The 26,159-nt window shown below is 40.3% G+C and overlaps 1 protein-coding gene across 2 annotated transcripts in view; it reads left to right on the top strand.

Moving 5' to 3' along the window:
* Nucleotides 1-3,063: 3,063 nt before the first annotated feature.
* The window catches only part of phc2b (polyhomeotic homolog 2b (Drosophila)), a 46,938-nt gene continuing 23,842 nt past the window's right edge, over nucleotides 3,064-26,159 (top strand). Inside the window, exons 1-7 of one of the 2 annotated variants that reach the window (XM_061726886.1) lie at nucleotides 3,064-3,163; nucleotides 19,138-19,519; nucleotides 21,554-21,715; nucleotides 21,861-21,938; nucleotides 22,992-23,153; nucleotides 23,946-24,080; nucleotides 25,693-25,987. In XM_061726886.1, the coding sequence (XP_061582870.1) occupies nucleotides 19,196-19,519; nucleotides 21,554-21,715; nucleotides 21,861-21,938; nucleotides 22,992-23,153; nucleotides 23,946-24,080; nucleotides 25,693-25,987 (1,156 nt within the window). In that variant the 5' untranslated portion in view covers nucleotides 3,064-3,163; nucleotides 19,138-19,195. Of the gene's footprint in view, nucleotides 3,164-11,365; nucleotides 11,479-19,137; nucleotides 19,520-21,553; nucleotides 21,716-21,860; nucleotides 21,939-22,991; nucleotides 23,154-23,945; nucleotides 24,081-25,692; nucleotides 25,988-26,159 lie in introns of those variants that run through there. The other variant, XM_061726885.1, reaches the window with a different exon arrangement.

Raw genomic sequence — 26,159 nt, 5'->3', positions numbered from 1 at the left:
CTCTGTTTAAATATTAGCAATAAGCTGTGACAAGAATTGATGTTTACCGAGTGACTAAACGTCTCTTTTACTCCAGCTTTTTGAACCAAACTTTTAATCCAACCTCTACTTCTGATTAACACTAAGAATATGAAGAGTTTCTATAGTCCTCTGAAGCTCGGCCCCCAGACACTTAAATATCTGTAAACTGCATATAAGTAGCATGATTTTAACCCATTTAAACCCACCCAGAAAACATAGAGGTTTTCTGGGCAACTTAAAGCTTTACACAAAAATCTCTTCTTTTGCAGATTCCACAGATATGTTTCATGTTAAAACAACAGTTTTTATTATACATATTTTGTTTTTCCTCATTTTATTCTAAGGCTTTACATACCAGAACATAATAAAATCAATCATCTGCTCTTTGTGAGCAATTAAAAGTAGGTAAATGTAAGATTGATGGAACAGCACCACATAATGTATTATGCCATGTCATTATTTATTTAATAAAATGCAGATATAGTGTTTAAAATATTAGGAGCACCCTTACTGCCACCTTAGTAATTAAGAGGGTACTAGTCAGTCACTGCTGACCACATTTTCTTGATTTAAGTGATCATAAGAAATTGTAAAAGCAGAAATTTGGCCAGTTTGCTTGTCTGGAACATTTAGATGTTTATGGACAACTTGCCGTGGAAGACAGAAAGTAGCAATGATCTCAGAGAAGCAGTTGTTACCTATCAATATGAGAAGGTTACAACAACTTTTCCAGACAGTTAAGCAAAAATAAAGTACATACAAATTGGGAGCCCCAAACATATTTTGAGCTGAATTTGAATGTCACTGTTAACCAATTTTAAAGCTTGGAGTTAATCTAATACTGTACATTCCCTCCCTGACTTTGGTGAAATGGGAAGCACGTTATGTGGTCCATGACTGTATCTTAGCCTCGCTTTCAATCTGTGTTCCAGGCCAGCCGAGCAGCGTTTGAGCTCAGCGTTACCTCTGCCACCACAATAACATCACACATCAGTCTGCCTGGCTCCGCGCTCTTGATGTGTCCTCAGGGAACTAGCCATGTTACTGGAATGGCGCTGCGCTCATACTGATACTGCAGGCCAGGTATCAAGGGAGCTATGAAAGAGCAGATAATTAACAGGAGCCAACCAGATAAGTCATATTCTAATAAATTATTCAGTATTTGCAGGAAAATGAATGCCCCCCTTTCCTCATGTTGCAGGCAGCACAATGGATACTCACAAAAAGGTTAGAAATTAATTGCTGTCTGGTTTAATACATGCTCGGTCATTACCATCTGAATACACATTACAAATTCAACGCTTGTGGTCTTACAGTCTATGAAGAATGCAAAAAACAAAAACACATACAGGGATAAAAACTGCAGCTGATCCCTAGATCTCACACTACCGTCCAGTTCTCATTTACTTATCATGTTTTCTCAATTATCTTCCAATGAATAATGTTGTTATAAAAAGAGCTGACATTTAGTTGTTTGTACTTCCAATTTGTCATGTTTTTTTGCTAGTAATTTCTTCTTCATGCTCAAAGAAGTTTATGTTGTAGAGCTGTGTAAGGCTTAGAAAACATGAGGCAAAACACAGAAGCAAATGCAGAGATGTTTGAGACCAAACATTGTTGTTCGGCACATGTTCGAAGGGGGGAAGTCCTTCACCCATCCATTTCAAAATTGCTCGTGTGACTGAAGAGATTAGTAATTCTCAAACTGATCCACTGAGACACAGAGGTAGTGGCTAGGATCAGCTGTGAAGCAGTTGGGATCTAAAATGGATCTAAACCATTCATAACTACATTTTCTTCATATAATGCCATCTATCCTCGGCGGATACCATGTCATGGTAAACCCATTTGTTATTTACCATGGTTATTTACCATTTTCTTTTAACTTTTTGTGTTATATCTTCTCTCTCCACTTTTTGTACACTTGCCAGTTATCAAGTTTGCCTTAATATCTGCTTTGCATCTACTGACTAGACTAGCGCTATAATATCATACAATATATATTTATATATATACTGTATATATATATATATATATATATATATATATATATATATATATATATATATATATATATATATATATATATATATATATATATATATATATATATACAGTATATATATATATATATAGGCCTGCTTTCAGTAGCCAACGGACAAAAACTTGTGCAATAACATTACAAGATGTGCAATATTATGTGCAATATCTGCCTCACAATGTCTACCTCACATACACTCTACCTGCTTTTTTGCACTGTTTCTTTTCTTTCAATCTACTGTATATACTGCTCATATTTTGTAATTATATATATATTTTATTTTTTACTTTTTAGTCTTTTTACCCCTCCCCTGCATGTGTGTGCTAAGCGTACTGCTGCCAACAAAATAAGTTTCCCCACTGAGGGAGAAAATAATTATCCTATCTTATGTCTTATCTTATATATATATATATATATATATATATATATATATATATATATATATATATATATATATATATATATATATATATATATATATATATATATATATATAAAAAAAGATAAGATAAGATAGTCCTTTATAACTCCCTCAATGGGGAAACTCACGTGTTAGCAGTACACTTAACACACACACACACACACACACGCATGCGGGGAAGGGGTAAAAAGGTAAAAAAGTAAAAGATATATATAATTACAAAATATGGACAGTATATACACATTGCAGTGAAGATAAAAAGATAAAAAAATATAAAATAAAATATATATATATATATATATATATATACATACAGACAGTATATATAAAATTGTCAACTTTCAGTCAGGACACTGAAGGTTCCCGGAGGGGCGTGGTCAGGTCGACCAGAGGGCGGAGTCGTGTGAAGCCTGATTTATGGTTCCGCGTTAAATCGACGCAGCGCTTACGGCGTAGTGTACGCGGCGACGCGCGCCGTACGTGCGCGTCGCCGCGTACCATAAACGTGGAACCATAAATCAGCCTTGAGAGCCGCTGCTGCTGGTGTGAGCTGTCTGCGTGAGTGTGCTGGTCCCTGCGAGCCACCGTCCTAGTGGGTGTTCTAGCTGGATAGCAGGAAAGAAAACACCAAGCAAGCTCGGCCGTGAGCACGAAGCGAGGTTACAGGCTTTTCCAGAGCGGTAAGGCGACAGATGTGTGTGTTACTTGGCACGTGTTGCCACGGGCGGACATTGGCGCGTTTGTGTGTGTTTGTGTGTGAGTGTGTCGGAGCGCGCCAGGTTAATCGGGCGCATGAGCTAACGTCAACACGGGGCCGAGCTGCAGCCAGCCCGCTAACCTGCACATGAGTTCATGTGCAGAGAAACACAGATGATCGGGAGTAGGAGCTCCAGCAGAGCTCCAGCAGAGCCCAGGCTGCAGCTCTGCTGGGGTAATTCACTCTCAGCCAGAGTGGGAAACATTAACAATTAATAAACTACTAAGAGCGTCAGGGAAACGTGCAAAAGTGATGTTATGAAGAGCAATAATGTCTTTCTTATGTTGCAACTGTCGTTTTTTCATGAGTTAAAAAAAAACCTAAACTGTTTTAAAGTTAGCCATGTGCTGAGTCCACTTTAGGAACTTTGTTGCAACAGGTCCCGACCTTTGGTGCCGAGAAGAAAGGCATTTGTTTTGACAGATGAAGGTCATTACTTAGAGTGGTGCCCTCAGATGGACAGATGGCCAATAAATGCATTGCTTTTAACAGAACATGACAGCGTCTAACCATATATCATAGAGTGTAATACACTGAAATAGAAGCAGGCTGCACAGTGTTTAGTATGTAGTGAACTAAAGTAAGATAAGATAAGATATCCTTTATTTTCTCCCTCAGTGGGGAAACTTATTTTGTTGTCAGCAGTACACTTAGCACACACATGCAGGGGAGGGGTAAAAAGACTGGAAAGTCAGAAATAAAAAATATATAAAAAAATACAAAAAGATACGTATAAAATATGTATAAGCACAGGATACGAACAGTATATACAGTTAAGAAACAGTGCAGAAAAGCAGGTGGAGTGTTGTGAGGTAGACTGGCAGATTGACAGATATTGCACAAGTGTAGTGAGGTGTGGAGATTATACCCCCCCCCCCCCCCCCCCTGGTTGTTTTTAAAGATGTTCTCTGTAGCCAGGTGGACATTTTTTGCAAGCATGATACTATTTTTATGGCTGTATGAAACCAGGGAAATGGTAAATATTGGTGTGCAACTGTAGGACAGCACCAAATGATTGACAGTGAGAATCTGTATTTGTGTAATTTTACTGCTAAATAACTGTGGATTTTGTGTTTGACAAGTGACAAAATCTTAAAATGATGCGCTCAAGTTGCCATGGTAACAATAAAACCAAAAGTGATATAACCTGAGCTTTTGTTGAAGTGTAAAGGTTTTTTGCTTGCCAGCAGACCATTGACCGACATTAAACACATACATAAATACGTTGGGAATGTCAGATTTGGCTTCATCACAATCTTGTTTGTCTCTTCCAACAACTATATCATCTAATTTGCTGTAAAATGTCCTCTAACTGTCAACGTCATTTTCTCAGAGCTATGCTTTTCCCTTCTTCTTCAGTTTCTGAGGTGAGACACAAATGCCCGGGTCTGCATATGCCCAGTCCTGCACCACACATCATTTTTTGTGGTTCTGGGGTTGCCCGTACTGCGGTTGAACCCACTCTGGATCTGCAGTTGATGTAGGGTTGTTTTTCTTAAGTGAAAGGCAAAGTGAAAACCATCAAAGCATACGGACCGGAGATGATTAATAACATGTGACGACTGCGCAGTGATTTTTGACGTGGCACTGAATGCATATTTTTTCCCTTGCAGATAAAAGGAAAATGCTAGTGTGGGACTTTTTCTGTCTATTGTGACAGTGACTTTATCTGTATCGTTGCTACTGTAGGCAATAACATATTTTGCATATAAAGCCAGGATTTCTGTGGATGCCAACTAATCATGCCAAGTCATTTGTTTACTCCAGAAAAAAAAGAAGCGTATGCCTACGTGAAGATGGTCATAGATTGTTATTAGGGTGTTGCTGGAACTCTTAGTTACAAGCTATTGTTTCATAGTGACTCTTTTACAAAAAAAACAATCTCAGCCAGTGATAATAACTTTCAAATCCATTTTCATAGCTGACATCTGATCTGATGCGGGAGCTGTTATTCAAATTATTTTTTCTTTCCTATTTATTAGTGTTATGATAAAGCAGATTTGTATGGGTCACTAGAGAGGGAGAGCCACATACTTTTCCCATGTTCTGTTAAGAATTGGTGATTTACATGAGAGATTGTCCCAGTGATCCCTGTAACTTGTGCCACCTTCTATTGGATATAATTAGTGCAGCTTCTCTAGCCTTAAAGTTTAGCTTGGTAAGGAGCGTAGCTGGGAATGCTTGGGGTGGCATAATGATCTCCAGATGTGTGCAGAAAGCCACATGCAGTTTTTTGAGAAGTCCTATCTAGAAGTGTTTCTGTTTTGTAATTTTACAGTGTTAAATTTGAATGCATTTATTTTCAATGTTGTGCAATAAACACTACACAAATTTTTCTAAATGACTTGAGAGAAAAAAATCTGTGATATAAATTATTACTGCAAACCTGTTTTGAAAAGCAACCAGGATACCACAGCAAGTTGTTTTATTTTGTCATAAACAGGATGAAGTGTTTCTGATGTCATGGCGGATGTATTTCAGTGTCATGAGCTAATTATAGATTTTTAATTATTTATTTTTTTTAGAGAATATTAGATAATTGCAGAATTTTAATCTTTGGCTCCAAAGTTGGTCAATTAACTTGTAGTTGTGTCTGATTCCCATTTTAATCGTCTGTAATTTCTTTTCTAATAACTGTCCCTGTTATTGGGCAAAGGGAAGACAATGATAATAACTGACTGTCAAAAACCCGGGTAGGCGAAGAGGTGCGTGCAAACTGCACTCAGGAAGTCACGCTCGTATACACCATTCGACAAAAGAAGGAAAAACAACTCGCATGACAACAATCCACAATGTACTTTTTGATCTTTCAAGTTATTAAAGAATTAATTTCATTTACTTTATGCAAAGATATCCTCAAGGGTACGAAGTATTGGATATTTTTCAGCATTTTTGCTGTTGTTGTACTGTACTTGAAGGGAAACAGATCATTTGAGTGTACACACACGCACTGACACACAAACACACACACAGTTATTCAGATTCAGCATCTTTGGATGGGACTGACATAGACGGGTTTGTTCCCCTGTCGTCATTAACAGCATTTAGAAATGGCGATGAGGGTTCCAACTGTTTGGATGACATATGTAACTTGATAATCATGACTCTTCAACTGTGGGATCATTAAATATCAGATGAGGTGGACAGTTTGACTGGTATAAGGCATCTCTTTGCGTCCCTGCTGGTATTTAGGAAAAAACATATTTTATTAATGAGCTGCAAGTGACATAACTCCGTCCTCTGACTGGTCTAACTGGACTGAACAAAACCACTTTTCTACAGCTTACTAGGGCCATAGCTTACTAGTGTGTGGGACTGAGTTGCTGTTTGCATGGTGTCTAGATTTGACAAGGGAGCAAAAGCAATTCCCTCTGATTTCTGAGTACCAGTACTGCTGCTCACCGATCACTTGGGCCAAGCGGAAAATTGGCCAATTTTATTCCTCAGGTGAGTAATCCGTGCACTTGTACTTTTTAGATATTGCATTCATGGTTGAATTAAATCATTTGAATGGATAACAACTCAGATCAAGTTGCACTTGGTGAATGTTTTTATTTGGTCATCAGTACAGTTGCAGGTAAAGCAGTTGTAATGGGTTTATTTATTTATTTGACATATGGTTGGCGTGTCCCCGTCAGCTTCCCGTGGAGCATGGCTGAAGAAAATGGGTTTCACAGCCACTCTTCAGACACCAATGGGTCATGTGACCTTGTGCTTGGCGCATTGTTTTTTACAGGCCATGCATCTCAATAGGAGCAGGCTTAATGACAATAAAGTTGACTCATGTTTCTGCTTGAATGTGTTTGAAGAAGGTCTTCACCGGTTGTGGCACGTGTACACAGAAAGATGACTTTTTTCATATTTCAACTCATAAAACAGTTGAAATATGAGAGTTGTACTTTTTAAACTGATTTACTAGTCCACATACACTCACTGCTATACTATTTTATTCTATATTTTGTTTTGTAAGGATTGACCTGGCTCTTTCAATGACGGACTATTAAAATTACCTCTCCAAAAACTGTCATCTGATATTTGTAAATGAAAATTGCTGCAGCGGGTTATAAAATGTGGATCGCGGAAATGAGCGGTGACATCCAGCTAAAATCAGATTTTGTTGGTTTTGCCGTGATGTTTTAACGCTGGCTTTCAGCGGGGTGTGTGTGTGTGTGCGCGTGTGTGTGTGTGTGTGTGTGTGTGCGTGTGTGAGTAGCATGCAACAAGAATAAAAGTGTGCCCCACTTGATTTTGGACTTAGGTAATTTATCAAATTTCTCCAATACGCCGCTGCAGGAAATGCTTATTTCTCTGAACTCTGTAAATTCCATGACTTTTTAGCGTTACGTTTTGTCATTGCTGATTCCAGTGTAAGATAGCAGGTTGGCTGGCTGTTTGCTCTCGTTAGCCCCTTAGCTTCTGAGCAATTACCTTTTCAATCAAGTGAAGCTCTTGCAAGTGTTGGCCTAAATTATGTTTAAGATGTTGCAGTTATTCCTTCACAAGATAGTTTTACACCGTAGCTTGCATTTGCTATATATTTGCATACTCTGTATTCAGTAGAGGAAAACATCCACATTCGCTTGACATAATCCATTTACAACTATAACATCCATATCACCAACTGAGAAACTGGTATAGTGCTAATTAATATGAAATTAAAGCTGTGATGAAGTGGAGTGCTACGGTTCTCTGTGCTGCTTCTCATCTCATCTCTTGTCATCTCGTACCTGACCTATATTCTTCTTTCTGTACGATGAACGCCTGAGGCACTGTTTTCATAGAACGGTCCGGACTGAGGCATGCTGGTAATCTGCCCACTTTGCCAGAACTATTAAACAGTGGTATTTATAGATCAGAGGGAGAATCTTGATTCTTCTGCCAGTAGCGCATCCTTCTCTCGGTCCCAGGGCTCTCTTGGTAGTAACAGTCCAAGTTATCTTCAGTAGTGCAGCAATTTGCACCTTACAGGGTTACACCTTACTAAAACGAAGCTAACACACACCAGAGGCATCTTGAGTCAGGAGAGAGTGGTGTGTATCTTCTCGGTGTGAAGTTGCATGTGCTGGAGATGTGCATAGCCTCAGTAGCTTCACTTTGGAAAGCAGCCAAGGTCTCTTTGTTCTGGACTGCTCAGCTGTGCAAGGAAAGGACCAAACGAATCAGATGGCTCAATTAGGGTGACCTGAGCAGTCTTGCTCTGGGATCAGGGGGATTCCTCTGTCTTGCACACAAAGGCCCTGCCCCGCTTACTCTATTTGGATAAGGCCCATCGACTGCCGTCTCAGCCTCAGGGGATGAGCCCATCATCCCTGAAGAATTCCCCAAGGAAATAATTCTCTTCTGAAAACAGTCTAGAGGCTGACTTGAGTTTGAAATTCATAGTCTGGCCTGTCTGATCTAGTCATAGCTTCATTCTTATGCTCACCTCAATTAGATGACTTGTATCAATTGAAGCATGTCATTTTCCATACCTGCTATTTAACCATATAACTTGGATGTCATGTAAAAAGGAGAAAGAAATAAGAACAAAAAGGTAGTAAATTGGGTTTGTGTGTGTATACACAACCCAGTCTCACATAAAAACGTACCCTGCCTACGTTGGTCCAAAGTGCAAAAACGTAGAGGGGTTACAATAATAGCCCTTGAATTGTATAACTGTTACATTTTTCTGACTATTCGTTTTGCCTCCAAGTCACGTGACTTTCAAGATTCTGGCCGTCACACCAAAAAACATGGCGGACATTTCTCATTTTTTAGTGAAAAAAACAAAAATGAAATGTAGAAATGTAATCAAAACGCATTTTTATGCAGAAACTAGCTCAAAATATAGATTTTCTTTTTCACTAAAAAATGAGAAATGTCCGCCATGTTTTTTTGTGTCACGGCCAGAATCTTGAAAGTCACGTGACTTGGACGCAAAATGAATAGTCAGAAAAATGTAACAGTTATACAATTCAAGGGCTATTATTGTAACCCCTTTACGTTTTTGCACTTTGGACCAACGTAGGCAGGGTATGTTTTTATGTGAGACTGAGTTGGTATACACTATGCTGTGTGAGGTCAAACACCGCGGCGTGCTGTGTGGCCAGACATCTCCACTCATTTGTCCACATGCCATTGTTCTAAAAGTCGGTTCATTCAGGTGAAACCTGAGCTGTAGGTTGTGTTCTTTTTAGAGAGAAGAGGAAGCACTCTCAACCCACACGTGTGCAGTCTTTTCTAACTGAACTTGATGCTTCCTAGATTGATGGACAGCCACAATTGCTTCTCGGATATCCTTGCTTATGTGTTTCCTCTCTAGCACTGAGACGGACCTTTTATGTGTACTAAGCAGTTTGATAAACTGTGACTATTATTTTTAATGGTGGTGTTAGTAAGCTTGCGGACAGATGCCACATATCTTCTCCCCTTTGTGACTATATTGTAAGTATGCACTCCTCATCAAGAAATATTTGCGTGCACACATGGAAAAGCCATTCAGGGAATATATTCAGTATAATCTTCTGCTTTGCATTTTAAAGTACTTGTGTATTTTATGGCGAGCCAAGAGACGTGTGTCCATTTTTTATGTGTAAACGGATCATGCATTTTAGACATACTGTTTTTTTTATTTCGAAGACAAAAATGAAAATGGGTTCTGTTTGTGTTTAAGCAAACTTTTAGTACGTTGCCTGGGAGGGTGTTTGATGGCAGAATCTGAGGATACTGAGGGTGTTCTTTTTTTTTTTTTAAACCAACTCTAAAACTGGCTTGTTGGAAATTACTTTTCTTGAAAATTGCTGTGACCTTGAATGACAGGCAGGCTTTGTTAGAAGGCAAAGCTCCTGGTTGGACCATCACTCGTTCCTCCCATCACCACAGTCGCCTCGTTTTTCCCTAGCAAGGCTCTCAGATCTTCCAATAGCTCTTGGGTTTTTCTTTTACTTTTGACCACTTCTGCCGTGTAGTCATGTTACCCATGAATCTCCAGGCTTGCACTTCTGGCGGCACCGCCAGCTAATCTATATGCTAATGAGAAGATGATAATCAATGAGGTTCATGCATGGTTGTCCCCAATCAATACCACAGTGCACATGCAAATGGCTGAGATGACTGTATTCCATACGGCCACACAGTCGGGTTGCTCGTTATTACTGTGGATCAGATCATAAGTATGACGTATCATCTGGTTCTTATCTACCTTATTGCACATAAATTAATTCTGATATTGTTACCGGTAAACAGAAGTTGGACTTTTCCTTTCTGAGTCTGCAGAAATTCAGTGGCGTGTCACTTCCCTCCTGTGATCTGACTGACATCTGCCTCAAATCCTCGTTTATACCCTATTTAGGTTTGAGTTACATTGTGCTATTTTGATAAGTTAAAATTTAATTTAGTGAAGGTTTTATCTGGGATAGCAAGGCTTTTATCGCCTTTCCTGATAAATATGTTTTTTCCTTTGTTTTATTATGCTGCGTCTCAAGCTTTAGTGTTAGTCATGCATGGATTTGCATGGGTTGTATGTTCAATCTGTGTACAGGTCCTGCTCCAGTCTTAACCCAAATGTTAGGAAAGTGCACCGGGTCACTTCAAGTAACTATTCTGTTCACAAAATGTTTAAAACATTGACTGTGGACCTTCAGCCAGAACTGAAGCGCAAACATGCCACCTTCAGTTGTTCCAGTTTTCATCATTTCAGATCTAGACCATGCAAAATGAGACGTATGCTCTTGTTTTTAAACACATAAATCATTAATTTCAATTATTAGCCTTTTAATATAGTTCAGTCAATAATCAGTCTGTTAGTGTGTCTGTGTGTTTTTTTTTTTTTTTTTTTTTTTAAAGAAAAAATTATTCAGGCACCATCAGAGGGGGAGGAGAGAAACAGAATAAAATCATTACCATCATTTTCATTAGTGATGATCCTGTTGTCCAATCAGCACGCTTCTCCACACGGGCATTCCTTAAGCAACTGATTGGCTGTCGCTAGGATACCACATAATCAGGAGGCAGGCTCTGGCCTGGTTGGTAGACTGGGGTGTTGATGCTGGGACAACAAGCTTTGCCGTGCGTTGGGGGTAGACGAGAGGGGCCGGGGGTTCGTATATAGCACAGGAACACGCTCGTACGCACTCACTCATTTACTCACCCTGCCACTCAGAGAGACAGACAAAGAGGCGCAGCATCCTGCAGGAGGACGACACACTCCCAGGGGATGGGGCATCATACCCCTGCATCGCGTTGGGGGGGTCTGAGGAGGTAGGGAGCATCAGGATTTGGGGGGGTGGGGGGCTTTGTCTCAGCAGCACACGTTTCTGACGCCTTGGTTATTAAAGCCATTAGACATCAGTCAAGCACTGCAGTTTAGAAAATGCTTTCTTGTCGTATTTGTAATGTGGGTCATGTGAGTTATTCTGTATGCAGACTGTGTGGTGGACCCTGATGGGGGCTCCTGCACTTCCTTATTGTGATGTAAGCGCCGTAGAGACAGCCAGTCTGCCTGACAGTCTTTCAGCGCCGCTCATCCTCCTGCTGTCTGTGCATATTTTCCAGACGCAAATCTGGAGTCGATTTGCGGTCTTGTTTAACGGGAGGCTTCGAACATGGATGTGTCTTCTCATTAAAAACGCAAAGGGTTGAAATAGTTGTGTTACACTGCTGGCTGACCGCTGATGCTGCTGTTCAAAACAAGCACATTGAACCCATACAGACAAAAAAAAAAAAAAAAAAGAGGGGGGACTTTTTTTTCTAAATCGAGTCAAAGAGGGATTGTTGATGTATATGTGGAAGTGAGATTCTGGGTTTGACTTGGAGGTGTTTTCCACTGCAAGCCTTCACTGATGGATGGCTGCAACCACTCAGAGAGAAGAGGTTTAAGCCATTATTACCAGAGGGGATTCCCTCCCCTTTACACACCAGGACGCAGAATCTGGCATGTGGGCTAATGACTGCGTTGGGGCAGACAGGTTTTGGCAGCAGTTGTGCTTTGTTTACTACCACAAACGTTGCGTGTCGGACTAGATTTCATTTCCTTCACTGCTGCAAACATGCAAGTGTGAAATGTTGCACAGATTAATGATGCAAATGACTGAATCTATATTTCTCTGGTAGTTTTTTTTAATGTTATTTTCAGTTTTCATTCTTTGGGTGAGGATTTTAATGATATCATGCAATATTTCCTTAATTAATTATCTTTTGAGATATTTTTCCCCTTTATCTTTAAGGCGGTGAAGAGTTTTACTATTTACCATATTTCCAACGTTGCTTTAAAAGTTTCCATTGAAAGGATGTCCTTATGAAGGCACAAGTCAACCTTGAATGTCATTCTGTTTTAATTGGCTGCTTCGTTTTTTCAAGCTTTTCAAATCTATTTGGGCTTGTTCATTATTTTGAAGCCATGGCACATGGTTGAGTTAGACTTCAGGTTAGTTGCAAACCTGCTTTGTAAGTTGTCTTTAGAGCTTTGTCTTGGGCCCTAATCCTCTCAAAAGAATAATGAGGAGGAGGAGGAGGAAATGGCTTTAGAACTGCAGCATGGCAGCAGCATTGCTCCTTATTTAATTACTTTCATCGTCCCCTCTTTCCACTTTAGCTCATTTAAATCCTCCAACCTCCACACTCAGCCTCATTACTTGCTCTCTTTCCTACATATCCACTATAACGCGTTCACCTCTAACCTGCAAGCTAAAAGTCCCATCCTCTATTTCAGCGTCCTCTTTCATCCCCATTACATCACTTGGTACTTTATTTAAATCCCCTCCACACATGCTCATTACTCCCACCTCCCTCTTGACACCAGTCAAGTTTTTGATGAGGTCTGATTCTTACTTTTGTGCTATATTAGAACTCAATTTCAGTCAATCCTTCTGACATTTCTTCCTGCACTTTAAACAACTTAACCGTTACACTCCTGCCCTCACCAAGCAGAGATGCTCTGTATCCTTCCTCCTGTTTCACACCTTATCACATACCTGCTGAGATTCCCTCCATCTCATCTGCTTAATGAGCTCTGAACACTTTTCCTCTCGTACTAATGGATAGCAGAGCACCAGGAGAGCAGCTTTAAAGAGGTTCTTTTGGAGAGTCTTAACTCATTGGATACATGACAAGTCACAGTTCTGAAGTCTGAGATGCTTAATATAAGATAAATGGGGATACTTTACCTTTTATAATGCTGGAAGACATTTTTAAGGTGATTGTATTTAAATCACAGGTGTTCACTCCTGAAATAGTTGAATGATGTGATTTTCTTCCTTCGCTCTTCCTTATTAAACTTTCAGATTTTTTTCTGATTGTCCTCGTAAATAGCACGTTATAGCGACACTACGTAACTTTTCCACCTTAATATCATATTTCCAGAGTCATTGTGATGGTACATCAACTTCCAACAGGTTAAATGACACCTCTGTCATGGTCTGAGGGGTCTGTATCGCCTTCACTGGCACTATGTAACTTTGAGGAGCATGGTAGGAACCCTGCCACACTAAAAAACTACAAATCATTACGACTTTGACTGCTTTACGGCATACGTCACTTCCCCCTCCTTCCCGATTCGCAGTCGAGACGAAAATGGGCGGGGCGTGGAGCTCAGAGCTCCACAGAAGCTGTTGCTGCGTTGCGGCTGCAGCAGCTCCACACAACAGACGTGGGGAAAAGATCCTAATGGTTTAACTTTTCACCGGTTTCCTGCTCGGAGGCAGAACCACGCAGGCCAAGTATCTGATATAACAAAGTAAAAGAGTGAAAGAGTCGTCGGCTCGCTTTGGATCGCGGCTGTAACGACCAAACACCGGCTTCCACACAGTAAAGCCTGAATTATGGTTCTGCGTTAAATCGACGCAGACCTACGGCGTAGGGTACGTGGCGACGCGCAACGTACGCTGCGTGTGCCGCGTACCCTACGCCGTAAACATAAACAGCCTTAAACCACAAACACTCACACAGACGGGTCGGATCATAACACAGGTTTTATTCCCCACTTCTCCAGCTAAACGCAGTTGCTGGCCAGCTCTCTGCGGTGCAATTAACCCCAATCTTCAGATAAAACTAGTTTGTTGAGGAAAAAATATTAACTCTTATTTGTAGCTGCAGAGGAAAAAAATAATCTCACGAGGAAAACAAAAATATTGCTCACGCCTCTTCAACATAATATAGCAGTCAAAAAAAAAGAAAAGAGAAGTAAGAGGGATACAAAACATGTACTGTATGTTGTACTATTATACAAATTTATTGAAACACATGGCTCTTCAGTAGGGATTAATTATTATTATAATTAATAATAATTAATAATCATTATTTTCTCCATATACCGCTCCCTGGCTTCCTTGTTTAAGGTATCCCGGTAAATTCCAGTTCCTTTCCAGCAGTTTAACATCTTTTTTTTTTGCGTTCTGTCTGTTCACTTGGTGAAACAGAAAAGCATCCCGTCTCCTCCCTCTCATCAAAACAAATGCAGCGACGGGACAGGAGTTTTCCGGCAGTACGCGCTGGTGCTCATGGGAAACGTAGTGTTCTTTCTGGTAAAACACTACCGCTTTTGTCCAAAAGATGCCGCCAAACTCAGAAAAGCTGAAAGTTACGTTGTGCTGCTTTAAGGCTACACATTGTGTTTCCAGGGTATACTTTTAAGCTGGGAAGTAGGTTTACCAGGCAGACAGTTTGGCTACTCAATTATGGGGAAAAAAATACATTATCAACCTTGAAATTGCGATTATTTAAAATGTTTATTCATTTACTTTTTAAGCATCTTTTATTTCTCAAACTAAGCATTAAAAGATGGAAATATCCACAAATACTGTACATTTTAGGCAAAAAAAAAAATGGCACAAACATAAATGAATTGTGCGTGTAATCAGCCCACAGAGGGGCCGGTGGAGTCACTAACTCAACTGTGCTTCTCATTCGAACACAAGACAGAATCTGTGGCAATTTTCCTTTTCTTTGTTCTCAATCACAACAATTTGTGTGTTTGTGTACCTGATATCACTGACTGCGTTTACATGCACTCAATAACCCTTTTAAAACCCGAATATTGGCAATAACCCGAATTTGCACGGCCATGTAAACACCAATAACCCCTTTGAATAACCCGAATTTGCTCATATTCCGGTTTTTAAAAACCCGAAATATTAGCGTCATTTCCGGTTCTTCTTCCTGTTTCCAAATTCAAAACAAATGCTGCTTCGCACAACTTTTCGCTCACCTTCTTGTAAATCTTGCTATCCCCGTACTTTCTACCGTCTACAAATGCCAAAATGTTCATATCCTTCATTACATTTATGAAGTGATTAGTCTCCTCCTCACTCCAAAAGTGTGGCGTGGTCTTGCGTTTCACCGTGTTTATAAGAACTTCCTGGACTCAAACGACCAGGATTCCTTGCGAACAGAGCATGTGCAGAAAACAAATTAATGTTCCATTTGATGGGGATATTCCGTTTGGCGTTTACATGACCGAATATTCGGGTTTAAAAAGGATAACCCAGGGGTCATATTCGGGTTTTTAAAAACCGGAATATGAGCAAATTCGGGTTATTGCCAATATTCGGGTTTTAAAAGGGTTATTGAGTGCATGTAAACGCAGTCACTGAGGGAGGTTTGTCATTGTGATAAAGACGTGAATTTATCTGTACGGTGTGAAGCACAATCGCCAAAACATTTGAAGACAGGGGCACACATACAGCTACGAACCAGCAGCCTCCATCTCTCACCTGAATCAAAATAAAAATAAAACCTTGAGGAGTAAAATCAGGGAATTGATGGCAGACTGGATGACATGAGGCTTCTTTTGGTGGGTCCACACTATTACCACGAGTTAGGGGAATCTGAACGCAGTTTAAACAGCATAGCAGCCAGCTGTCCGCCAGATTTACTGCTCAGACCTGGCAGTAAAGTGTGTGTGTGTGTGTGTGTGTGTGTGTGTGTGTGTGTGTGTGTGTGTGTGTGTGTGTGTGTGTGTGTGTGTGTGTGTGTGTGTGTGTGTGTGTGTGTGTGTGTGTGTGTGTGTGTGTGTGTGTGTGTGTGTGTGTGTGGGTGGGGGGGTCAACTGACACAGTTTACAAAGCGCCATCAAATCTTAAGGGGACAAAATCAAAGGTGATTACAGCATCTATTAGCTGATTTACTACTAAAGATTTACAGTGTTAATAGTGGGGTCGGAAGTTAATGCGTTGTTGACATGACGCCGTACGCGCATTAGTCCTGTAATTAAAGAAATCAAGTCGGAGGAAATCACAATCCACAAACTTCTAAAAAAAAAGATCAAACTGTCCACAAAAATGCCCCAGAAATTGGTGCGTCCCCCATTACGAGGAACGGCAAAGATATTTGTTGTTTACATCACAGCACCCGGAAATGCTGCTGTATTAGAGTTCTGTTTTACAGGAGATGATTCTCGGTGGACAAATGAAAAGAAAAAGCTTTAACTTGTAACTTTTTTTTTAAATCATTACTCTGTAACAAACTTATTTTTTAAGTCTCAGTTAAAGCTCACACCAGAAGTGTTTGGATGTTCCTGTATACTTGGGATGCTTTTACTTGACCAGGAAAAAAGATAATCTGATTTCTGAGACTCAAACCTGCCATAAGGGATGATAATAATACTTTATGGAAACACAACTGTCCTCTGCTTAACCCACCACTAGTTAGACTTGGAGCAGTGGGCTGCCATTATTCTGGTGCCCGGGGAGCAATTAGGGTTAAGGGCCTTGCTCAGGGACCCAAAGGGGTTTATCTTGGTAGCCATCCTTGGGCTTGAACCTGGGTCCTTCAAGCCCACCCCTGTAACCGGATAATTATTGGGACTTTGCATGTATGCTTTTAGGGCTGGGCGATATATCGAGATTTTAATATATATCGATATATTTTCAAACATGATATGGTACGAGACAATATCGTTTATATCGATTTAAAAAAAAAAAAAAATTTAAATGATTTTGATATAGCTTATTTTGTGACAAATTGACTTGAATGTTTTATTTGAGATTTGCACAAATGTTTTGTTATTTGCACAACTGTCAACCTCAGTGGAAAAGTCTGCCTGTTACTGTCTACATTGTATTAATTGTACAGTGTATTTTAATTTAATTTTTATGCAGGAAAGGGATATTTGTTTTATTTTATTCAAGAATCATTTTTATTCTATATATGCAGGCAGTTTATTTTCATTTCATTTGTTTTATACATTTTGATATTGTGCAGACCTCTGTTAATAAATGTACCTGTGTGACTTTGGCACGAGGCTTTGTATTAAAACTGACTGTTTTTTTAAGGGTTTGCCTCAGAAAAAAATGAAGCTAACAGAGATGCTATGCTATAATGCTTTGGGGGAAACCCCAATTAAGGCACAGAAAAAATATCGAGATATATATCGAGTATCGCCATTTAGCTAGAAAATATCGAGATATGACTTTTGGTCCATATCGCCCAGCCCTATATGCTTTGCTTTAGATCATAGAGATAAATTAAATTGTACTCCTTATTGATGTGTATAAAATCTTTACCTTTCCCCTTCTCCCTATTTTCTGGATGTCTGTTTTATTTCCAGTCCGTCTGAACTTTTTCCAGTCACGAGTCACACGGTTGGTGTATCACTTATTAAGGTTGTAGGGTTTGTTGCCAAAAATAAGTTATGGATCCTTTTCTCTTTTTAATTGAACCCTATATCATTTGGGTCAAACGGGGCGAACAGGTTTCCATCAAATTTCTCCACGGCCTAAAAATTTGATTTGAAGTCTACAGCTAAAGGAATGTTGACATTGACTGAATGTTACTCAACATTTACTGCTCATACTGTTTTTATTCTTTATCTCAAGGTTTCTTCCCTCCTAAAGGGAGTTTTTCCTTGCCACTGTTTGGCTGAAGGTTTTTTTTCCCACTAGGGGAGTTTTTACCTGCCATTCTTTGTTATGTTTATGTAAAAATTGCTCGGGGGTCATATTCTGGGTCTCTGGAAAGATCCTAGAGACAACTTCTGTTGTAATAGACGTAGGGCTGGGCGATATGGACCAAAAGTCATATCTCGATATTTTCTAGCTAAATGGCGATACTCGATATATATCTCGATATTTTTTCTGTGCCATAATTGGGGTTTCCCCAAAAGCATTATAGCATAGCATCTCTGTTAGCATCTCTGTTAGCTTTATTTCTTTCTGAGGCAATCCCTTAAAAAAACAGTCAGTTTTAATACAATGCCTGGTGCCAAATGTCACACAGGTTCCTTTATTAACAGAGGTCTGCACAATATCAAAATGTATAAAACAAATGAAATAAAAATAAACTGCCTGCATATATAGAATAAAAATGCTTCTTGAATAAAATAAAACAAACATCCCTTTCCTGCATAACAATTCAATTAAAATACACTGTGCAATTAATACAATGTAGACAGTAGCAGGCAGACTTTTCCACTGAGGTTGACAGTTGTGCAAATAACAAAACATTTGTGCAAATCTCAAATAAAACATTCAAGTCAATTTGTCACAAAATAAGCTATATCAAAAAAAAAAAAAAAAATTTTTTTTTTTAAATCGATATAAACGATATTGTCTCGTACCATATCGCGTTTGAAAATATATCGATATATATTAAAATCTCGATATATCGCCCAGCCCTATCTCTGTGTATTATTTCAAATGTTTAATAGATTGTACTTTCATTTGATTTTATAATCTTGCTAAGAAATCTAAATAAACTGGTTGGTTTCAGTTCCCTAGGTCCCTAAAGTAAGAGTAGGTTATTCTTTTCTTTATAAAATGCATATTTTTGTGCTTAATTTCTTCATATTTTGTAGTGAACATGTATCATTGTTACATTTACCTGATACATAGCAGCCTTTGACCTTATTTTGGCTTCTCATACCGTGTTGAACAGGTTCTTTGCTTGCCTCGCTTTTCTTATGTGTCGCTCTGTTTTTCTGTCAAGGCACAGGAGAGCCATTCAGAGAAGCCGGGGGTCAAAGGTGAGAAGAGCAGAGGGCACCATGGAGAGTGAACCCGTGGCCCCTGCCTCCACTGCCAGCAGTACTGGGACCACTTCCGTTTCCTCGACAACCTCCTCCTCCTCCTCCTCGACCACCAGCTCCTCCAGCACCACAGCTGTCAACACTAGCAGCACATCCACTACCACCACTGCTGCTTCTGCCACGTCCACGAGCAGCGGCCACGGGGGCAACAGCAGCACCAGCAGCAGTAACACTACCAGTAGTTACACTAGTAATAATACCAGCATCAGCACTACCGCCGGGAGGCAGGCTCTGCCCCAGATATCCGTGTACAGTGGAATACCTGACAGGCAGACGGTGCAGGTGAGTTTAAAATAATGGCTGTCCTCTGTAACATACAGGAATACTTTCTTTACTCTGCTGCCCTCTGTTGGTGTTTAAGTAGCAGGCGCTGAACCGCTGCTCTGCAGGGAAAACATGTCATTAATCTGCTTTTAATTGGAAGTAAACTTAAGAGGGTGAGGGAAACTGAACTGATGAAATGTTTGAATGATCTTGTAAAACAACCAAAAGTGGAGAGGGAATGCTTTTGTTCTTGAGTTCTTCTGACCCTTTGACTTGAGGATTAGTCTCTACACAGGCTCGGTCTCTTTCTGAATGACACCCACTCAACTTTAAGTGCTGATGCTCTGACAGCAGGGTTATTGTTGCATTAAAGCCGCCTTGTCCTTGCACTCAGTTTGCTAACGATTTAAAAAAAGGAAGCGTTTGTCCGGATGTCTCTGCGACAATGTAGACTACAGGTCAACATCCTCTCTAGTTACTAGGCAACCTGGCAGGGGTGAAGGGTGAGACGCGTCGTGACCAATGCTGCAACTACAGGACTGTCTCAGAAAAAGTCCTTTATTTTCTGTAATGCAAAAATATCATACATTCTGGATTCATTACAAATCAACTGAAATATTGCAAGCCTTTTATTATTTTAATATTGCTGATCATGGCTTACAGCTTAAGAAAACTCAAATATCCTATCTCAAAAAAATTATAATATTCTGTGAATCTTAATCTTAAACTGTAAGCCATAATCAGCAATATTAAAATAATAAAAGGCTTGCAATATTTCAGTTGATTTGTAATGAATCCAGAATGTATGACATTTTTTTTTTTAATTGCATTACAGAAAATAAAGAACTTTATCACAATATTCTAATTTTCTGAGACAGTCCTGTATAGACATAAAGTAAATGTTCATTCCTGTCTGACAGGCAGAGTTTCTTTGTTATTTACATACATTCACAAAACTAACAGATAATCAGCTGAATACATCTGAAATAAAAGGATTTGCTACGGTTTAATTAATTTTAATTCTAATTCTTATTCTAACGCTTCAGAATTGTACATTTTCAAGTTTTTACTAAAAGGGGTCTAGATCTTTTGCTTACTGACAGTTTTATTGATGCTTGGGTCCAGATTTGGAAATATTGCTTGGTTGTTTGAGACTATTTCAGTTTCTGTTTTCAGTCAGGTTGACTAGTATGACGTCACGCAGTTAGAGCATTATACATTCCTGGTTGATAACTTAAACTGGAAAAAAGTTGTCTTTTTTTACATGTGTTCTCTGGAATTGTGATGACCAAGAAACTGAAAACTTCATCAGTTTGTTATTCAGAAGCAGAAAAAATTGGTGTATTTAATTTTATACATTTTTTTCTCAGAAAAGCAACAACGGATTTTGAGTGGTCGATTGATGAGGGTTTTTATTTTTAGGCGGATTTCTGATTTTTAGACATTACGGGTCGCCAGTTGCCAATTTATGACTCTATTTTGACTTTGACTGTTTTTTTACCCCCTTTTATGCTGATTTCTCTTCTTTCCTCTCCATGCGATGAGATGTATAACAATTTAAAAATAACAAATGTTTGCCAGATTTCCTTAACTGAAATAAACATTACTTAAATTAATTTAACAACTAAGTTTATTAAACGCAGCTAGGTATAGTCTCACATGTCTGATGCACAGAGCTACTTGCAGATGCATGTGTCTAAAAATCAGCGAGATATTCTCAGGCTTTGGTTGATAAAATGATTGAAAATGGCCATTTATCAACCTCATTAATCAATTCACCTCATAATTTAATTCTGCTTGGACATTTCTTTTTGTCTGTTCAATTAATTATTTATCATACGTTTTTAAATATGATCTGTGTCTTATTTTTAAACACCATAGAAAACGAGACAAAAGATCTTTGGAGCATCAGTAAAAATGTGTTTGCAGTTGAAATTCTGATGGCTTGTTGATTGAAATTGATGGTCATCATCAGCTTGCCTGTACAAGCGTGGGGGCTCCAGTTTATGTATATACGTTGGTCTTATCATGGGTATTTTTCTATGTTCGCAGGTATTCCAGCAGGCGTTGCACAGACAGCCGAACACGGCAGCACAGTACCTGCAGCAGATGTACGCGGCCCAGCAGCAGCACCTGATGCTGCACACTGCAGCACTCCAGCAGCAGCACAGTCTCAGCACCGCTCAGCTGCAGAGCCTCGCTGCCGTACAGCAGGTCAGCAAACCGCCCGTCACATGTTGTGTGTACTTCTACTTTGAATAAAATGATAAGCTCTGCTGTCAACCTGCTGCAAAGACAGGCCTTGGAAACTGAACATTACAGTCTGTCTCCCTCCTGTGTCTCTGTTGCCGTGCGGAAGGCCAGCATCGCAGCTGGCCGACAAACCTCCTCACAGAATGGCACTTCATCTCAGCAAACAGGCACCACTCAGGCTACGGTAAGTGTCGTTTACAGGGTCAAACCTGCCTCATTCAGGCCTCCTTTATGAGGTTTAGGTTATTTTTCTCCAGTTAGATTATCATGAGAGTTAACTGACACTTGAACCAGAAAGCCGGCAGCTCTTTCTGGTGTTTAGCTTTTACTTTTGACGAGTTTGAGCTTACCTTTGGTAATAAAGCGGGGAAAGTTTAACACATCCTTTTACATCTGAGGGTTAAGGGTCTGTGTACTTCGCGGCCATCCGTTTTTTGTTTTGAAATGACAAAATAAAAATAGAGAAATAATCCAAAATAATCAGTTTCCCATCTTTTGTTTTGATAATAAAAAACGGAAAACGGATCGTTATCCGTTAACCGATTTCATTGATGTGTTTGAAAATCGAAATTGGGAATTAAAACAGCGAGTGGAAAACTCTTTTCTCTATTTCCTATTCGTTTCCAATGGGGGGGGGGGGGCAGTATGTTAGAGTTCAGTACATGTTATTGATTGGACGCTGCTTTTTTTTTTACGCTGCAGCTGAACGGACTGTCACAGAACATCACTGCAGTTTCATGATGGAGTGAAGACAGATTACAGATTAAACTCATGTTTCACTCCCAGGTTTCACATTTGATTTATTTTATGTTTCATCATTAAAAAAAATCTAAAACTGTTAAATTTCAATCTGATGAACAAAAGAACCAGAAACAACTTTCTTCATTTATTACTGCGCAAGTGCAATCCCCCCATTTGTCCAATCCTTGTTTTCAGTATCCTTGGAAACGAATAGGAAATAGAGAAAAGAGTTTTCCACTCGCTGTTTTAATTCCCAATTTCGATTTTCAAACACGTCAATGAAATCGGTTAACGGATAACGGATAATGGATAACGATCCGTTTTCCGTTTTTTATCATCAAAACAAAAGATGGGAAACGGATTATTTTGGATTATTTCTCTATTTTTATTTTGTCATTTCAAAACAAAAAACGGATGGCCGCGAAGTACACGGACCGTTGAGTTGCCTTCAAATATCAGTGTTGTGGATAAACCCATGATCCTGTTCTCCCCACAGATCAACCTGACCACCTCCCCGGCGACAGCTCAGCTGATCAGTCGAGCCCAGAGCATCAGCTCCACCCCCACCAGTATTTCCCAGCAAGCTGTTCTGCTCGGCAGCCAATCCAGCCCCACTCTCACAGCCAGCCAGGCACAGATGTACCTGCGCGCACAGATGGTGAGAGCACAGACACGAGGAGCGCGGCCCCCAGCACATTTACATGAGTTTGCATACCTGCATCAACACTGACACACTCAGAAACTGCTGTAGTAAATGAGCCTGATGCCGTACTGATGCTGTCCAACCTGCACAGGGAACAGCGTTTGTGTTTGGTTGTTTTTTAATTTGCCAAATCAGTTGTGCCCTGGCGTACAAAGTACTTGTTCTACCTCGTTACCATTGCGTTGTCAGGTGCCATGTTTGTAGCAGAAAAACACAATTGTGAGTTTAAAAACTGCCATAAATGTTATTTCTGATCCAACCTTTGGTAGACGCAATCAAAACTCCCCACAGACATTTTCTGGAATGCCGAATATTTAGTTTTTTCTTTATTTTTAGTATTCTTTTAAGCTATTTTGTTGTTTTAAGTCGGGATAGAAGAACTTGTTGAAAGAGACAATCTAAAAAAGCATGTTTTTGTGGATTCTGCATCTACTTTATTCTAGTTAATTGCAGTACTTTCTCAAGATGAATAGCCTTCAAAGTGGCATAATATGGGACCTTTACATTTGTGGTGCTAATGTATAGATACAGATTAATTGTTGGCTGAATATGTTCAGTTTTATGAAGGCTCTTAAGAAAGACATGTACATTTATACATGTATGTCTCCCTCTAGAGGGAAAAGTTTGACAAAACTGTCCAGAACTAATATACTATTTTTTGTATACTATGCTTGAATGAACTGTCTGTGGTCGAAGCATTTGTATCACTTCCGTTCTCATTTGAATGATTTCTGTTGTACCTTTCAGGCCCAGCAGAGCAACCTGGTGCAGGTGGCGAGGAACCTGGGCCGGGCGGTTCCTCTGTCCCCACAGCTCATCTTCACTCCCGCTGCCACGGTGACAGCTGTCCAGTCAGACACTTCCACACAAGCTTCCTCGCAGGTGAGGTTTATACCTACATCCAGAAAATACCAAAGCAATGCAGAAGTGGGGATATTTTTCCACATATTTTCAAAAGAAAAAAGAAAAAACTTTTCCACTAGTACCTACTCGGCTCTACTCATCTCAGCTCGGCCCGGTTTCTTTTCCATCACAATTCAGCACCTGGAGTAGAAGTAGGAGGGTTGGAGCGAAGCTGCTGTGACGTATTTGATTGTGTGATCTAAACGAAGAAGACAACAACAGAGTAGAACCTGGGGGAGATGATAGATGTGCTGCTGGGTCTGTGGCTTGTGTTCAATATCAAGTTAAAGGAGCATGAGGCTAGAATAAGAAATGAGACTCATTAGCGCCACGACGACCGTCGGGGTTCCTGCAGCCAACAGCGAAGCCGGCACAAGAGCGCCGTTCAAATCAAGCTCTAAATATGACTTACAATGTTATCTTACCTGGTAAGTAGGAAATGAGCCATGTCAGCATCTGTTTTCGGTCCCAATTCAAGTTGAAGCTGCCTCCATGACTCAAACGCGTATCCAATGTTTACTCGTGCGCCGCCGAGAACACGCATGCAGCGTCATTTGACGTCACATCCGCAGGACAGCGCGGGAAATTCCGGTCACAATTGCAGCACATTTTGCAGCACACAGCCTGTTCAAGGCAACAGAGAGATACGCTAGAGGGCTCATTCTTTTGGGTTTGGAACGCTTCATCAGACATTATTACTAGAAAACTTAAAATGTATACAGATTTTTTTCATAAATCCTGCCTCATGCTCCTTTAAAAAATGAGAGTTTTAAATTTTTATTAGTTTGTCTCGGCGCTGCTGAAAAGTTGTTGGTAGCTGCGAGCAGCTATGAAGAGACAGAGCTCCTGGTGGATCTGGTCGTTCCTTATCGCCCGTCTAGATCCCCTTTTTTTTTTTAAATTATTATTTATATTTTTATCCCCGATTTGTTTTCCCCATTATATCACCCAGTGCTCCTACCTACTGGTAATTGACAGTCCTGTGCATTGCTCCCCTCTACCAGCCCAGGGAGGCCCTACACTGAGCTCAGGTCATGGGGGAACTTAACATGCCCACAGGGTCCCCGGCGGGAATTGAACCCAGCACCTTGCTGTGAGACGGCTGCGCTACCAGCTGCACCACCGTGTCTAGATCCCTTTTTAGTTCTCTCCTCAGCCACCAGGTTTAGGAACATCTGCGCCTCAGAGTTGGATCATGAAACAGACTTTTGCGCTGCCATTGCCTGTCGAATAAAATTAACAAAAAAACGCTGTCAGAGTCGCTCTTTCGCTGATGTCACATCCTGACCCCCCGACTAATCGGTGCCCTGTAGTGTGATGACATCAGAGAAAAAGTATCTACTCTGCACGTTAGACCCCTAGTGGGAAAGCGCCAAACTGAGCCAGGCGGAGTAGGTACTAGTGGAAAAGTGCCACAGGTATCTCATAACCTCCTGTGACCTGCTCCCCCCAAGTGAGGAGTTGTACAGCCTGATGGCTCATCCTGGGGTTCATCTTTTTAAACTTTTGGACAAAGCTCTGACAAACAAAGGTGATGAATTTTACTCTATCAACACCTCCTTATGCCCTGCACTGATGTCTGTGTCTCCAGAACCAGGTCCAGAATCTAGCCATCCGCGGCCAGCAGGGGGCGACCACATCCTCATCTCAGACTCAAACCCTGCAGGCGCTCAGTCTGAAGCAGAGCCCGGTTCCCATCCAGCCCGCCTCACTGATCAAGAATCCCAGCCAGGCGACCCAGGCCTCCACGGGGGGGAAGGCCGGCTCCTCCGACAGCCCCTCTGACGGAGGGAAGAAGGGGGACAGCGCAGCGGTCACAGAAGTCCGAGCTCTAAACATGAGCCGCAGCGTGACAGCCATCAGTGCTCAGCCTCTGATTGCTCCGGGTAAGTCGGGCTTGTGATTCCAACATGATTCAAAGCCCACAGGCATTCATATTTTTTTATTTTTAAACAAACTTGAAGACATATTGATAAGTCTCCTATAAAATACAGTGTTATCCTTTGATTTTCATTCATTCATTTGTTTATTCCTTTATTTACTTAAAACCAAAAGTGA

Source organism: Cololabis saira, chromosome 8 (assembly GCF_033807715.1).
Source record: "Cololabis saira isolate AMF1-May2022 chromosome 8, fColSai1.1, whole genome shotgun sequence".
NCBI classification, from domain to species: Eukaryota; Metazoa; Chordata; class Actinopteri; order Beloniformes; family Belonidae; genus Cololabis; species Cololabis saira.
This window is presented reverse-complemented; position numbering and strand designations above follow the sequence as displayed.